Below are 16,697 nucleotides of genomic sequence, written 5' to 3' on the forward strand. Positions count from 1 at the left end.
CAGATTCACTCATCACTACTTAGCATAGCTTAAAGCTTTATTCTCCAATACTGGCAGAAAATGCATCCTTACTCCTTAATTTGTACCATGTGTAGCTACATTTTGTAAAGAATCTACAACAGGGAAGGTATAGGGCAGGCAGAGGGTGCAAAATATGGACAGTGATCGGGTATAGGTATCACCTATCTGAACTAATACCATACAGAAGGCTTTGTTTGGCACTACTACAAAGAAAAAAGAGGGGTTGAAGGGCGAGAGATCTCCTATCCCAGCAAAAGCCAAATTTCTTCACATTTTCTTGAGTGACAAAGTTATTTTGCAAATCTTTGTTTTGTTTCACAAAAAATGGGTGGAAATGTGACCAAATAAATGCTGTATGACAGCAGCTAAATATATTTTTGTTTACATCCTACAGGCAGCACCAGATGAAGGGTTAATTGTCTGGTCCTCTCTGGTAGAACAGGAGAAATAGAATAACCAATTAAAAACAACTTACAAATATCCTATAGCTCCCTCTGCCCCTCAGTGTCTTTTTATCCTCTTAAGATAGCCAGCAGTTGCAGTGGGCTTGAAAGGCTGAAGATCCAGACTCTGAGGAGTCTGAGGGCCATTGGCCAATTGCTTGAGAGCAGGTTAGTCAGGGGGAAAAATGTACCATAGGGTAAGAAAAGTACCGTACACTTCTGTGGGCGCTGTTTGGCAGAAAGAAGTTGCAGTGTGTGGGAGCCACATCTACTTACATCATTCTGTTTTGCATGGAGGTAGAGCTGGCTGTGGCTGATGATGTCATCAGAGATGCGACACACAGTACACGCGTGAGTTCAGAGAAAGAGACAGCACAAACCTGTATTTGCTGCTAATCTGATTGTATGGCGGCTCTAAAGGTCCCCATACACGGCCCGATAGTAGCTGCCGATATCGGTCCCTTGGACCGATTCGGCAGCTAATCGGCCCGTGTATGGGCAGAACCGAGCAGAACCTGAAATTGGCCAGATAACAATCTGCCAGGTTAGAAAATCAAGTTGGATCGGGGGCCGCATCGGCTCGTTGATGTGGACCCCGAACCGACTGCCCCATGGCCGCAAATGTAATTCGATCAGATTAATTTTTTTTTTAGCTACTTGCTACCCGATATCGCCCACCCGTAGGCGACATCGCCAAGCGAGTGGATCTTATAGTGTATGGGGACCTTAAGGTATTTAAACCCTTTCTGTGGGGATTCTGATTAAATTTAAATTACACTTTGCTAATGAGGAAGACAGAGATTTAAAAGGCGTTAATAACTCAACTGAGGTTAATGAGTCATTAACCTCATTAATTAAAAATAAAAGTGCATTTGTCCTTGATGTAAATAATGAGTCACTAACTAAAAGATTGTTGTTCACTAAAGGTCGATAACGCTTATCGCATAGTTTTTTGCGTTAAAAAGCACGCGATAATTAAGTACCTATTCATCAAAGTCATTTTGCATGCATTAATCTGCATATCGCATGCGCAAAAAACCGCATCATCGCAAAGCGTTATTTCTACCGCATTGCGTTAATTAACAAATAGAAATAATACTAACACATGATTCACAAACACATATGAAGCGTTAAACGTGCTAAATATAACATTAGTCTGTGTGAAAAATAACACCTTGGGGGCAGGCGGTAATTATAGAAAAGTACAGGTCATGAGCTTTTGGCAACACAATATGGACTTTGCAGTGGGATTTATTCAAGTCTGTGTTGGCCCCAGAGTGATAAAGTCTCCAGTTTGCAGGGAAAGTTTTTTGGATGTCATGATAAGCATAGAAGGAGGTCCGGTTCCTACAAGTCTGTATCATAAAGAAACAGATAGGAATAACTTACTCCATGCTTCTAGCTTTCATGCTTCAAATGCGATTAAAGCCATTCCTAAAGGGCAATTTATGCGTGCCTGTAGGATTTCATCTGAGGAGTCTGGATATACTAAGGCCGCTAACATCCTTAGGAACAGGTTTTGCAATTGAGGGTATAGAACCCTGGAGATTGAAAGAAGTGCTAAGGAGGTACAAGAATTGAATAGGGAAAGGTTATTATCATACAAACCTGTACAGAGAAAAGAATTTACGCTTGGTTAGCCAGTATTGTGCCCAAAGCAAAGGAATTGAACGTATAATTCACAGATACTGGCTGATGGTACTACAGGATAAAAACCTTATTTTGTTATACCAAGGGGAGGATCATAAGAGATATTGTAAGCCCCTCTGGTGTGTAACCACCACAAAAAGGAACACAAAGATTTATGGGTAAACAGAAACTTGGGATCTTTGCCTGCTCGGAGTGTAAGGGGCTGATTTACTTACCCACGAACGGGTCGAATGGAGTCCGATTGCGTTTTTTTCGTAATGATCGGTACTTTGCGATTTTTTCGTATGTTTTGCGTTTTTTTCGGATTCTTTACGAATTTTTCGGATCCAATACGATTTTTGCGTAAAAACGCGAGTTTTCCTATCCATTACGAAAGTTGCGTAAAAAGTTGCGCATTTTGCGTAGCGTTAAAACTTACGCGAAAAGTTGCGCATTTTTCGCGTAAGTTTTAACGCTACGCAAAATGCGCAACTTTTTACGCAACTTTCGTAATGGATACGAAAAACTCGCGTTTTTACGCAAAAATCGTATTGGTAACGAAAAATTTGTACAGAATCCGAAAAAATCGCAAAACATACGAAAAAGTCGCAAAATATTCGTTTTCAAGTCGGAACTTTTCCAATTCGGGTCGGATTCGTGGGTTAGTAAATCAGCCCCTAAATGTTGCACTTCTATTATAAAAGGGGTTTGTCATCCTACACTCGGTACCCTGGTGAAACTAAAACATTATGCAACTTGTAGCACGGAAAATGTGGTCTATTTACTTGAATGCCCCTGTGGTAAGTGTTACGTTGGCCAGACAGCAAGAGCAAGAAAACAACAGATTAAAGAACATTGGGGTTACATTCGTAATTTTAACCAAGGCTCTCCAACAGATACATCTGTGTCAAGACATTTTAAGGAACCAATCATAACCAGTCACAATTAAAATGGTTGGTTCTTGAGGTAGTGAATTCCTCATTCAAAGGGGGTGATCCAAAAGCGCAATTATAACAAAGAGAAGCCTTTTGGATAAAAAAGTTGGACACAAGGTATCCAAAAGGTATGAATGATAGATGGAGCATAAAATGTTTTCTCTAATCATGTAATGTGACTATTGCAACAATATATAATTATATGGGCATAAAATTTTCCGGTACACCCTTTTGATAAAAATATTATTGAACAGGAATGGAAAAATCCGTGGAAGAAACCAGAATTGTCCAAACATTTCAAGCTTTTCCATCTGAGGCTAAGGATACTGAGGAGTGAGAAAATCCACCCAAAGTAGATATTCCAGTAGCAAGATTGTCTTACAGAACAACAATTCCTGTGGAGGAAACGGCATTAAAGAACCAGTTGGATCGAAGAGCAGAATGTGCTTTGCGCAGATTATATTTTTGGTCTGTAAACCTTCCTTGGCTGCTGTTTCAGTGTCCATCTTTGAAACACTGCCTAAATTAGAAGATGATATAGATTCTAGAACCTTGAGGGATGTCCTTTTGGATATGGTTTATCTACTAATGTTGGATACCAAGGGTGATTAAAAAAATCAGACAGGACAGGACAGCAGTAATCCTAATTGCCCCATTCTGGCCGAGGAGAGCTTGTTTAACAGATCTAATTCACTTGAGCAAGGGGTGTTTTTGGAAGTTACCGACAAGGCAAAATCTCCTTCAAGGTCAAATGCTTTACCCAAATGCAGACAGATTATGTCTGACAACTTGGTATTTGATAGGGACATTCTAAGTGTCCAAGGCCTTTCAGATGAAGTAGTTGATACCCTGTTGAAAAGTATCCAAAATAATGACGGGTAAACCCCTCATTATTTTGGATACTTTGCCTTACAGTAGCTACGGGTTCGGGGGCCCTGTGCACCCGGGCCACTACGGGACTACGGTGAGCTTCTTCATATCGCTTCTCAGACTTTTCTACTACATAGAACTATAAACACCCGGGTCTCTACTTTATATTTGGTACGGACTTGTACTTTGAACCTTTAAGTCAGATGAATATCTGAACCATAAATAACATTAGTATTAACTTTAATTTTAGCGAGCATAAATTCTGTATTTGATACCCTGCTGAACGCAAGGAAGTTTTCAACATCTATAATTTGTAGACCAAAGATGGTCCTAATATACTACAATTTCTACAGGATTGTTCATTAGCTAAAAATAGCTAGTTAGTTATCTAAAATAAATACAATTCTTTGCTTCATTTTATTAAAAAAAATTTAAATTCTCTATTTTTCAGTGTGTAAATAAGAGGATTTAGCACAGGGCCCAGGGCAATGTACAGCAGTGAGAAATTCTTGTCTCTTTCCAGGGAATAACTTGTGGTGGGTCTCATATACAGGCAAATAACTGTCCCATAAAGGGTTATCACACAGGCCAGGTGAGAAGCACAGGTAGAAAAGGCTTTTTGTCTCCCCTCTGAGGATTGTATTTTCAGGATAGCAGAGACGATAAATATGTATGAGGCCAGAGTAAGGAGAAAGGAGCTGAAACTCAGCAATGTCCCTTCAATGTAAAACAAAAGTTCCATACTAAAAGTGCTGCTGCAGGAAAGTTTTAGTAATGGTGTGACATCACAGAAAAAATGGTTAATAAGACGGGAAGCACAATATGATAGTTTAGGTAGAAGTACAAGATGGCCGACAGTGAATGCTGCAGTTATAAGCCCAGCACAGTGTTTCCTGCTCATTCGGGCAATGTAATGAAGGGGATCACAGATGGCAACATAACGATCATATGCCATGGCCGTCAGGAGAAAGTATTCACTGGCAGCCAAGGACCCAAAAACATACATTTGAGTCATACACCCCAAGAATGAAATGTTATTTTGTTGAGTGAGAAGAATATGTAGCAAATTAGGTAAAACAGTTGAGGAGAAAGAAATGTCTATGAGTGAAAGGTTCAGCAAGAATATGTACATGGGGGTGTGTAAGTGAGGATTGCATGAAATGACTAAGAATATGATGAGATTTCCCAGCAGAATGATGAGATAGATTCCAAGGAATAGCACAAAAAGAGAGATTTGAAGCTCAGGAGTATCAGAGAACCCTTGGATGATGAATCCTGAAACATTTTCTTGACTTTCTGAAGCCATTTTCAAGTCTTCCTTCCTGTGTATGAAAGCAAATTAAAGTAAGTAATGCATAAAATATATAAATATATAGATGGAGAACACCCATTGGACAGAAAATTTGCCAAAAAAACCCATCCAACTGACTATAATGTATTTGGAGTGAGATTAACAGATTAGCTCATCTCTAAATACAAGTGCATTATGCAATGCTGCTATTAAGGACATTATTACTTTAGCTCCATCTTAAATCACATTGGATAAGTGAATATTGCAACAATGGCCTCTTGTGTGCTGGACTGGATATATAACAATATGTCACCATAAACTATTTAACTTCTCCTTGTTGCAGTGTTTTTAATTTCCCTGCTATATGGCATATGTACAGCCAATTTTCTCTGTAAAGGTTAAAGCTTTACAATGTATTTCTTACCAAAAGCTTTGACACCTTTTTACAATTACCATTTTGTTATATTTTAATAAAAGCAACAACAATAAAAGAGAGCTCATTTGTGATCTGCCTTCGGATGTATGTTTTACGTTTTATTTATTTGGTTTGTCAAAATAAGATGCAATTATATGGGGCTGCTTACTAACCCACAAATCCGAATTCGAATTGGAAAAATTCCGATTGGAAAACGAACATTTTGCAACTTTTTCGTATTTTTTGCGATTTTTTTTGTCGCCGTTATGACTTTTCGTAAATTGTCGCGACTTTTCCGTAACCGTTACGACTTTTTCATAGCCGTTACGATTTGCCCGTATCTTGTTGCTACTTTTTCGTATTGAGCTCTCATAAGCGGCGGGCGAAACTTTCAGACTTAGCATGATTTTTGAAGCCTCCAGTAGGACTCAATGGCACTCTGCAGCTCCAACCCGGCCCAAGGAAAGTCTCCCATAGGGCTCAATGGCACTCTGCAGCTCCAACCCGGCCCAAGGAAAGCCTCCCATAGGGCTCAATGGCACTCTGCAGCTCCAACCCGGCCCAAGGAAAGCCTCCCATAGGGCTCAATGGCACTCTGCAGCTCCAACCCGGCCCAAGGAAAGTCTCCCATAGGGCTCAATGGCACTCTGTAGCTCCAACCCAGCCCAAGGAAAGCCTCCCATAGGGCTCAATGGCACTCTGCAGCTCCAACCCGGCCCAAGGAAAGTCTCCCATAGGGCTCAATGGCACTCTGTAGCTCCAACCCAGCCCAAGGAAAGCCTCCCATAGGGCTCAATGGCACTCTGCAGCTCCAACCCGGCCCAAGGAAAGTCTCCCATAAGGCTCAATGGCACTCTGCAGCTCCAACCCGGCCCAAGGAAAGCCTCCCATAGGGCTCAATGGCACTCTGCAGCTCCAACCCGGCCCAAGGAAAGTCTCCCATAGGGCTCAATGGCACTCTGCAGCTCCAACCCGGCCCAAGGAAAGTCTCCCATAGGGCTCAATGGCACTCTGCAGCTCCAACCCGGCCCAAGGAAAGTCTCCCATAGGGCTCAATGGCACTCTGCAGCTCCAACCCGGCCCAAGGAAAGTCTCCCATAGGGCTCAATGGCACTCTGCAGCTCCAACCCGGCCCAAGGGAAGTCTCCCATAGGGCTCAATGGCACTCTGCAGCTCCAACCTGGCCCAAGGAAAGTCTCCCATAGGGCTCAATGGCACTCTGCAGCTCCAACCCAGCCCAAGGAAAGTCTCCCATAGGGCTCAATGGCACTCTGCAGCTCCAACCCGGCCCAAGGAAATCCTCCCATAGGGCTCAATGGCACTCTGTAGCTCCAACCCGGCCCAAGGAAAGTCTCCCATAGGGCTCAATGGCACTCTGCAGCTCCAACCTGGCCCAAGGAAAGTCTCCCATAGGACTCAATGGCACTCTGCAGCTCCAACCTGGCCCAAGGAAAGTCTCCCATAGGGCTCAATGGCACTCTGCAGCTCCAACCCGGCCCAAGGAAAGTCTCCCATAGGGCTCAATGGCACTCTGCAGCTCCAACCCGGCCCAAGGAAAGTCTCCCATAGGGCTCAATGGCACCCTGCAGCTCCAACCCGGCCCAAGGAAAGTCTCCCATAGGGCTCAATGGCACTCTGCAGCTCCAACCCGGCCCAAGGAAAGTCTCCCATAGGGCTCAATGGCACTCTGCAGCTCCAACCCGGCCCAAGGAAAGTCTCCCATAGGGCTCAATGGTACAAGGTACTGTTTTATTATTACAGAGAAAAGGGAATCATTTAACCATGAAATAAACCCAATAGGGCTGTTCTGCCCCAATAAGGGGTAATTATATCTTAGTTGGGATCAAGTACAGGTACTGTTTTATTATTACAGAGAAAAGGGAATCATTTAACCATGAAATAAACCCAATAGGGCTGTTCTGCCCCCAATAAGGGGTAATTATATCTTAGTTGGGATCAAGTACAGGTACTGTTTTATTATTACAGAGAAAAGGGAATCATTTAACCATGAAATAAACCCAATAGGGCTGTTCTGCCCCCAATAAGGGGTAATTATATCTTAGTTGGGATCAAGTACAGGTACTGTTTTATTATTACAGAGAAAAGGGAATCATTTAACCATGAAATAAACCCAATAGGGCTGTTCTGCCCCAATAAGGGGTAATTATATCTTAGTTGGGATCAAGTACAGGTACTGTTTTATTATTACAGAGAAAAGGGAATCATTTAACCATGAAATAAACCCAATAGGGCTGTTCTGCCCCCAATAAGGGGTAATTATATCTTAGTTGGGATCAAGTACAGGTACTGTTTTATTATTACAGAGAAAAGGGAATCATTTAACCATTAAATAAACCCAATAGGGCTGTTCTGCCCCCAATAAGGGGTAATTATATCTTAGTTGGGATCAAGTACAGGTACTGTTTTATTATTACAGAGAAAAGGGAATCATTTAACCATGAAATAAACCCAATAGGGCTGTTCTGCCCCCAATAAGGGGTAATTATATCTTAGTTGGGATCAAGTACAGGTACTGTTTTATTATTACAGAGAAAAGGGAATCATTTAACCATGAAATAAACCCAATAGGGCTGTTCTGCCCCCAATAAGGGGTAATTATATCTTAGTTGGGATCAAGTACAGGTACTGTTTTATTATTACAGAGAAAAGGGAATCATTTAACCATGAAATAAACCCAATAGGGCTGTTCTGCCCCCAATAAGGGGTAATTATATCTTAGTTGGGATCAAGCAAAAGCTACTGTTATATTATTAGAGAGAAAAAGGAAACAATTTTTTAAAAGGGGTCCGATACCTGTACGTCAAATATTTCTTGTCTTTGCTCAGCCTGAGGAGCAGAAGGTTGTTCCATGCAGGGGCACAGAGTCTGCCGGTCTCTTTAGGAACCCAGTTTATATAACCAGTGTGACACGGGGAATTCTTCTGAGAATACAAAATTATCAGGTCTTTTTTGAAACTGTAACTGTGGAATGTGGTATCCTTAAGATAATTACCTGTGTAGGGAAAAAGTTCTGGACAAAAATATTTCTCCAGGTGTAACAGTTTTTTTAAGAATTGTGTTAAATTATTTATACTACAAAATGTGCCTTTGTACCAAGTGACAGTAATGCTTTCACAGAACATTCAGGCAAATCCAGTGGCACAACTAAGCACCTTTGGGCACCTTACTATAAACATCATGACCCCCCTGCCTTAGCAAGCCTTTTCTATAAACTCACATTGACATATTCCATAAAAAATGTTGACATCCCAATTTATTCAAGTGACCCTTTGGATTCCATTTTTGAAAATGTTTGTATACAGTCTCAATTTCCTCCAGTTCGCTGAGTTTATTTAATTGATTTGTCTTATTCTAATTTTCATTTTAAAACTATAAAAAAAGCATCCATCGGGATATTACGAACTGGTGAGGAAGCTTTTTCTGAACATGATGATCATTCTTTCCAGTGCCCCTTTAGCTAGAATCACATTTTCTGCGCCAAGATAAAATTATATTTCTTTGGTATACTCATATATATATATAAAAGCACAATAGAGTTATATTTCATATTATTTATCGACAATGTGTGCATGTATAGGTCCCCATCACCATTCTGCTTAGTTCTGACTTTCTCGTCCTCTTTTATTCTAAGACTTTGTTCTTTACTTCACTCCACAAGTGGTAGCAATTTATAAAATTACATAATTGAAACCTTCAATCAATAAATCATCATTTTAGGGAGTATTGTACTTGATACGGAGCAAACAAACACTGCTGATAAAAAATCTCTTATACTTTATTCAGATTTCTTTAAAATCATGGTGTGCACTTCCAGACAAAAAAGACCACACGCCTGACGCGTTTCGTGGTATCCCACCACTTTCTCAAAAGCTGTATGCAGAATCCAGAATAGACAACTGTCTGTCTACTCCAAGCTATCAAGCCGCAATGCTTTTCCAAGCTATCAAGCCGCAATGCTTTCCTAAAGTTATTGGTTTGTATCAAAATGTGTGAAATTTTTTAAAAAATAGCTTCAAAGCCTCCAGTCTATAGTATCTTTGTAGATTGTAAGCTCTTTTGGGCAGTGCTCTCTTCACCTCTTGTATCGGTTACTGATTGCTTTATATGTTACTCTGTATGTCCAATGTATGTAAGCCACTTATTGTACAGCGCTGTGGAATATGTTGGCGCTTTATAAATAAATGTTAATGTAATGTAATGTAATATCTTATCTCCTACAGGTCATAATGTAACCGAATAAAACACCAGGGGTCCACTCAACAGTTTGAATATGTATAGGTTTACTGAAGTATGTGGCATGTAGGGGCCCCAATGTGAACATACCCCCATATGATCTATCATTTCTGTCATTTCAGCTCCTGCGAAATCAACACATTTACATCATTATATGTGGGATAAAGCTAGTAAAAAGTATGCTCACCCCAGAAAGTCATATATTTTTGGAAAGTACACATTCCCCTGAATCTAAAATGGGTACCCATGTCTTTCTACTCCAAAGAATCAAGCCGCAAAGCTTTTCTAAAGTTAGCAATTTTGATGACTTCCAAAAATCCCCTCAAAGCTTCCAATTTGCAGCATCTTATCTCCCACATAGCATTAAGTGCCAAGATAAAACACCCTAAATTTGAACGCCAGGGGTCCACTGAACAGTTTGAGACCCAATATGTATAGGTTTACCTAAGTATGTGGCATGTAGGGGCCCCAATGGGAACATACCCCCATATGATCTATCATTTCAGCTCCTGCAAAATTAACACATTTACATCCTTTATGTGGGATAAAGCTACAAAAAAGTATGCTCACCCCAGAAAGCCATATATTTTTGAAAAGTTCACATTCCCCCGAATCTATAATGGGTAAACATTTCTTTTTGCTCCAGAGTACCAAGCTGTAAAGCCTTCCTACATTTGCAGATTATTATGAAATTTCATAAAAATGTTGCAATTTTCTGCATTTATCTCTCACAATTTCTTGATAAAGATCAGATAAAGGCAAATCACCCTAAATAGGAACATCTAAGGTCTACTGAACAGTTTAATGCCCCAAAACAATTGAGTTGCAGGACCGACATGACAGCCCCCCTGGCTCGTTGCCCAGGGGGCTGTCATCACTAGAAACTCTCTGAAGTGGCGGCAGATGCAAACAACGTATGAGACACGTCGTTGGCAGATAAAGCCCTTTTCTGCCACAACGTATCCCATACATTGTTGGCAGTAAAAAGGTTAAAGTAAGATTTAAATTGTCTATTTATCAGTGAGTAAATAAGAGTATAGAGTATAAAGCAATGTACAGCAGTAAAAGATACTTGCCTCTTTTCACGCAATCATTTCTGTTGGGTCTCAGACACCAGCAAAGTACTGTCCCATAAAGGCTTAACACACAGATCGGAAACACAAATAAGTTGAAATGGGTAGATGTGTCCTCCATGTTCCTATCAAAGGACTCTCCCAAATCTTCAAAAGTCCAACCCCCACAAATAGTGGGTTGTAATGAGTTTTTTTAAAACTACCATAAAAGGGAAGAGTCATACTGACAGGAAAGGATACTGACGGTAAGTATGACACTATCTTCAATTTTCCCCTGACAAACTCTATGCCAGTACTCATCAGGACGTAGCTAGCAACTGTTTCCATAATGTTAGAATATTAGTATCCAGCTGGAACCTGTAATGAGATATACCATAACATTGCAAAGACCCCACAATCATACAACAAATGACTTCAAGTGGAAACCCCAGAAATAGGAAAGTCTACAAAGATAAGAATAAATATAGAATGGGGTCGCATGTGCGGCATGGAAAATTGCGGAAGTCTTCTTGTGGAGACACTGGGTCCTAAACACCCGATAATCTGCATATTTCATTGTGTTTAGGAGTAGATGTGGAGGATGCCCTTTTGACAATGGGGAAGAGTCGAATAAGAGAGCAGGTGGGCGCAATGTCTCCGTTTCTACATAAGTTCTCGGCAGTCATGCAACAAGACAACCAAGATGGTGCCGATGAATCTGATGTGAAACAACAGCACAACTTGCTCACTTCATCTCCTTCACACTCCAACTCAAGCAAAGATAACATGGGAGGCCCCATGTTGAAGAGGTAAGTGACTCCACACGCACAAACAAAACATATTTGCTATTCCTCTTCTCAACTATCAATCCTGACTTACTTGCTGAAACCTTGGTGCTTAGACAGAGCTTATTAGTAATGATGAGCAAATCTGTCCCGTTTCGCTTTGCTGAAAAATTTGCAAATCTTTCAAAAGATTCATGAAACGGCGGAAAATTAGTGAAACGGCAAAAATGACGCAAGCCAAAATTTTTTTTGCCGCTCGCAACAATTTTCTTGACACTCATGCCAATTCTTTTGGCACGCAACAATTATTTTGATGCGGGCGACAATTTTTGGATGCACGGTGAATCTTTCCATCCTTTTCCCCAAAAATTCTGCCAATGGCGGAACACAGAAATTCGCCACAAATCCATGTCTGGTGAAACATTTTGCCCATCACTACATATTAGCTATTGTTAGAGAAAAAAAGAAACCATCTTGTTTCTTGTAAGGTTTGACATAATATCATATAATTATATATTCATATATACATGTATTTTGATACTTTGATACACTTTGATACTTAGCATATCATACTCCATTTTAGAGATGTATCTCCATTTTGTAACAGCAACCAGCAAGGCTTGAAACATCCCATAATAAGCTGTTTTTCCCAAATAGTACCCTTCCATAGCTTGTACCTGACAAAACATAATCCTTGAGAAACTACTTAATCTTATCTATGCACTAACGCCTTTTCTACTCCTTGTATCCTCCTTTAAATTCCTGTCCCGCATTAGCCATCCTTGAAGATAATGAGGTTCTACTCCATCTTTATTTTATAATGATTCCTTTGTCTTTGCATGTACATAAATACTATGATCACGTAAGAATAAACTGGACAAGTTTGAACCTCCATTGGAGTCGTGTCATTCTTGTCCCCGTATATACGCCTTTGTCCTGGTAGGAGAGCTCCCACGGATTACTAAATCTAAGATCGGCGGTCAGGGACCTTACATTTCTTTTCTCCATCTTGTTCATATCATTTAATATCAGAGGGGTTGTGAAATACATCGTATAAGAATGTTTCTTCTTGCTGTTGTAAAAACATTTTGATGAGTCCGCAGACTTGTGAAAAGAGGCATATTGGGTGTGTTGGGTGTGATGTCAACTGGGCCTCTTTGCCTGGTCTGTCCTTAGAGATAACAAAGCTAACTACTGATAAGAGTGTTTCAGGACTATAAGACAAACATGCTTTGGGACATTCAATGTAGTATCAGCTCAGAGACAATTCTCATTTAAGAATGTCTGGATACTGCCTTCGTACGTACAAATAAAATGCAGCTACAATCAAACTGGCCTATCTAACAGTTTCTCCTTGACATTATCTCCTGTGGCAACCACCAGATCTACTACATGGCACAACCCCCCCAAGTTTATCCCCCAAGGCTGTTTATCTACAATTTAAATTGAAGTTTCTATTGTTATTGTATTGTTCGTTCATGAAAATGATGTTTTGCTACAGATTAGTGGGAGCAAGGGTCCCACTATTACAGGGCACTAGAAAGGACCTATCTAGAATTTGGCATGCTGTTTTGCTATCCATTGAGATATTATTGAATTAGAGGGGATCCAAAGAAGGGTAAAGAAGGTGGTAAAAGGTATGGAAAGTCTCAGTTAGAAAGAAAGACTGTTCAAGTTGGGTTTGTTTATGCTGAAGAAAACACGATAACTATGTAGAGATAAGGTAATTATGTCATAATGCTTTACCTGTAGGTCCTTCCAGCAGACATGAGGACATCCATTCCAGTTAGAAGAAAGGAGGTTATAAATACTCAGAAAGGGTTTTATACAGTAAGTAGTGATGGGCAAAATGTTTCGCCTGGCATGGATTCGCAGCGAATTTCTGCGTTTCGCTATTGGCGGATTGGTTCGTGAAACAGATAAAAAAATTTGCCACGGAAAAATTTGACATGCGTCCCAAAAATTGTCAACGATAAAAGAATAGCCGGGCGACAAATGAATAGCCGCAGGCGGCAAATTTTTTTGACACGCAACATTCTCGCCATTTCGCGAATCTTTTGAAAGATTCGCAAATTTTTGCGGTGAAGCGAAATGGGACAGATTCGTTCATCACAGTAAGAGCTATGAAGTTGGTGTACTCTTTTCCAGAATCAGAACCATACGGTGGCACAAAGTCTGCCAATTTTCGTATGCTCGCATGTCTGAATGCTGGATGAAGTTGCCATGTATAATGCATGGTCTGATCCAGGGGAGGATTTTGATAATGGCTTGGGGAGATTTCAACATCAGTATTTCAGAGGGGTAATTGTGTATTGGTAATGATGAGGTTGATGAAGATCTAGCCCTGCAGAGGCAGGAGACCCCACCTGCTAGGGGGGACAGGCAGAGAGGCATCAATACACCATGTTCAAGGGGCACTGGGCATGCAGCCAGGGACCAACAGCCTTTAGTTCCCAAGCCCACCAAATCAGATGTGGTTGTGCCCCACACTTCAGCACTGTAGGGATTTTATATGTGCCACTCCAAGGATCAGTCAGTTGCAGTGTACAACCTCTGCTGGAAGAAAATTATTAAGGGGCAGCCAGGGTCACGTATGGAAACTATACCCTTCCAGGAATACTGTCCCAGGAAAATATGTTTGTTTTTTAATGCATCAGTTAATACTGCTGCTCCATCAGGATTCAGCACTGAAATTTATTTTTTAAAAGAGCACAGAACAGATTATTTTTACATTTAAATTTAGCCATATTCTTAGTTTCCCAGATGCCCTCTGCCATGTGACCTGTGCTCGGATAAACTTCAGTCACTTTTTACTGCTGCGCTGCAAGTTAAAGTGATATCACTCCTTTCTTTTCTCCCCCAGCAGCAAATCAACAAAACAATGGGAAGGTAGCAAGATAACAGCTCCCTGACAGCTCCATTGCTAAAAACTCTAAAATGCCCCACCTAGTGGCAGATAAAAGATAGCACTCAATTGTAAAAATCCAAGTCCAGCTCACCCAAGTCATCCTCCACTGACATTAGGAGAAACAATAAGTTATCTGAAAGCAGTTCTAATGTGTAGCTTTGGTGTGTAACCAAGAACAATTAGGATTACAGTGTGTGATGCTTAAACAACAAGATGTAATGTGACAAAAAATAATAATATATAGTAATAATAGTAATAAAGCCTAAATAGCTGAATATGGAGAGAGGATATCTCAAAATATAACCCCTGTAAAATAGTTTGTAATGATAGGTCATATAGAAAATAAACATGAGCCTCACAATAGGTAAAAAGGCAGAAGTTGTAAAAAGTTCAATCTTTCAATTAGGATATAAAGTTTACTTTTTATGCCCTAATAAAAAAGATGCCACTTTTTATTGTTACTTTACAATCTTTCTCTTAAGGCCTTCTACTATTCATCTTCCAATTCCTCATGCAAAACTTTCAGATACAAGTCTCACTGACTAGAATTAGTTAATACTTATCCGAAATAAATAACATTCTTTTCCTCATTCTATTAAAAGAAGATTGAAATTCCCTATTTTTTATTGTGTAAATAAGAGGATTTAGCAGAGGGACCAGGACAATGTACAGCAGAGAAAAAAATTTGTCTTTTTCAAGGGAGTAACTTTTTGTGGGTCTCATGTACAAGAAAATAACTGTCACATAAAGGGTTAATACACAGGTCAGGTGAGAAGCACAGGTAGAAAAGGCTTTTTGTCTCCCCTCTGAGGATTGTATTTTCAGGATAGCAGAGATGATAAATATGTATGAGGTCAGGGTTGGGAGGAAGGAACTGAAAATCAGCAATGTCCCTACAATGTAAATGGAAAGTTCCACACTAAAAGTGCTGCTGCAGGAAAGTTTTAGCAATGGTGTAACATCACAGAAGAAATGGTTAATAAGACGGGAAGCACAAAATGATAGTTTAGGTATAAGTACTACATCGGCAAGAGAGTCAACAAACCCAACAGTGAATGATGCTGTTATAAGCCAGGCACAATGTTTTCTGCTCATTCGGGCAATGTAATGAAGGGGATCACAGATGGCAACATAACGATCATATGCCATGGCCGTCAGGAGAAAGTACTCACTTGAAGCCAAGGCCACAAAAACATACATTTGAGTCATACACCCCAAGAATGAAATGTTATTTTGTTGTGTGAGAAGAATATGTAGCAAATTGGGTAAAACATTTGAGGTGGAAGAAATGTCTATGAGTGAAAGGTTCTGCAAGAATATGTACATGGGGGTGTGTAAGTGAGGATTGCATGAAATGACTAAGAATATGATGAGATTTCCCAGCAGAATGATGAGATAGATTCCAAGGAAAAGCACAAAAAGACAGATTTGAGGCTCAGGAGCATCAGAGAACCCTTGGATGATGAATCCTGAAACATTTTCTTGACTTTCTAAAGCCATTGTCTAAGTCCTTCTTGCTGTGTATGCAAAAAAAAAAATATATATATATATAATTATATGAAATAAGTAGAAATGACTGTAATTTTGTCTTTATCTACTATTGGATATTGATTGTAGCTATTTTGATCCTGCTGCAGGCGTGGGCAGGTAACCACTGTTTCAGTTTCAATGTTCAGATCCTCAATAGAGGAGCCTTATCTTGCGAGAATTGATCAATGCTCAGAGATAATGTATATGAGTAGATCCCCCCTCCAGAATAAATTTGATTTTCAGCTTATCCATGAACCTTTTTGAAGCCTTGCACATGGCACCATTGACAGATCTTCCTTGCAAGACAATCCTGTGGGTAGCCCTTACCTCAGAAAGATGCAAGAGAATGACAGGGTCATTTCAAAAAGCTGCTTTAACTTTTTTTTCCAAAGTTATGCCTCAGTGGTGGAATGAGTCTCATCCAGGTTCCCATGCAAGCAAATATTCAGGTGTCCCTTTGTCCCATTGTGCACCCTCAGTCAACCAACCCACACACTCACTCACCTATGGCAGATAGCCCTAGAAGATGTTTTCAGACGGAAAAGACAGAATGGAAGTCAGTTA

The 16,697-nt window shown here is 40.2% G+C and overlaps 1 protein-coding gene across 1 annotated transcript; it reads right to left on the minus strand.

The window, feature by feature from the left end:
- Positions 1–15,155: 15,155 nt before the first annotated feature.
- On the minus strand, positions 15,156–16,103 carry LOC105945346 (olfactory receptor 8H1-like). Its single transcript, XM_012953055.2, has one exon. The coding sequence runs from the start codon at positions 16,101–16,103 to the stop codon at positions 15,156–15,158; it is 948 nt and encodes a 315-aa protein (XP_012808509.2).
- Positions 16,104–16,697: the final 594 nt, after the last annotated feature.

Source organism: Xenopus tropicalis, chromosome 7 (assembly GCF_000004195.4).
Source record: "Xenopus tropicalis strain Nigerian chromosome 7, UCB_Xtro_10.0, whole genome shotgun sequence".
Taxonomy (NCBI): domain Eukaryota; kingdom Metazoa; phylum Chordata; class Amphibia; order Anura; family Pipidae; genus Xenopus; species Xenopus tropicalis.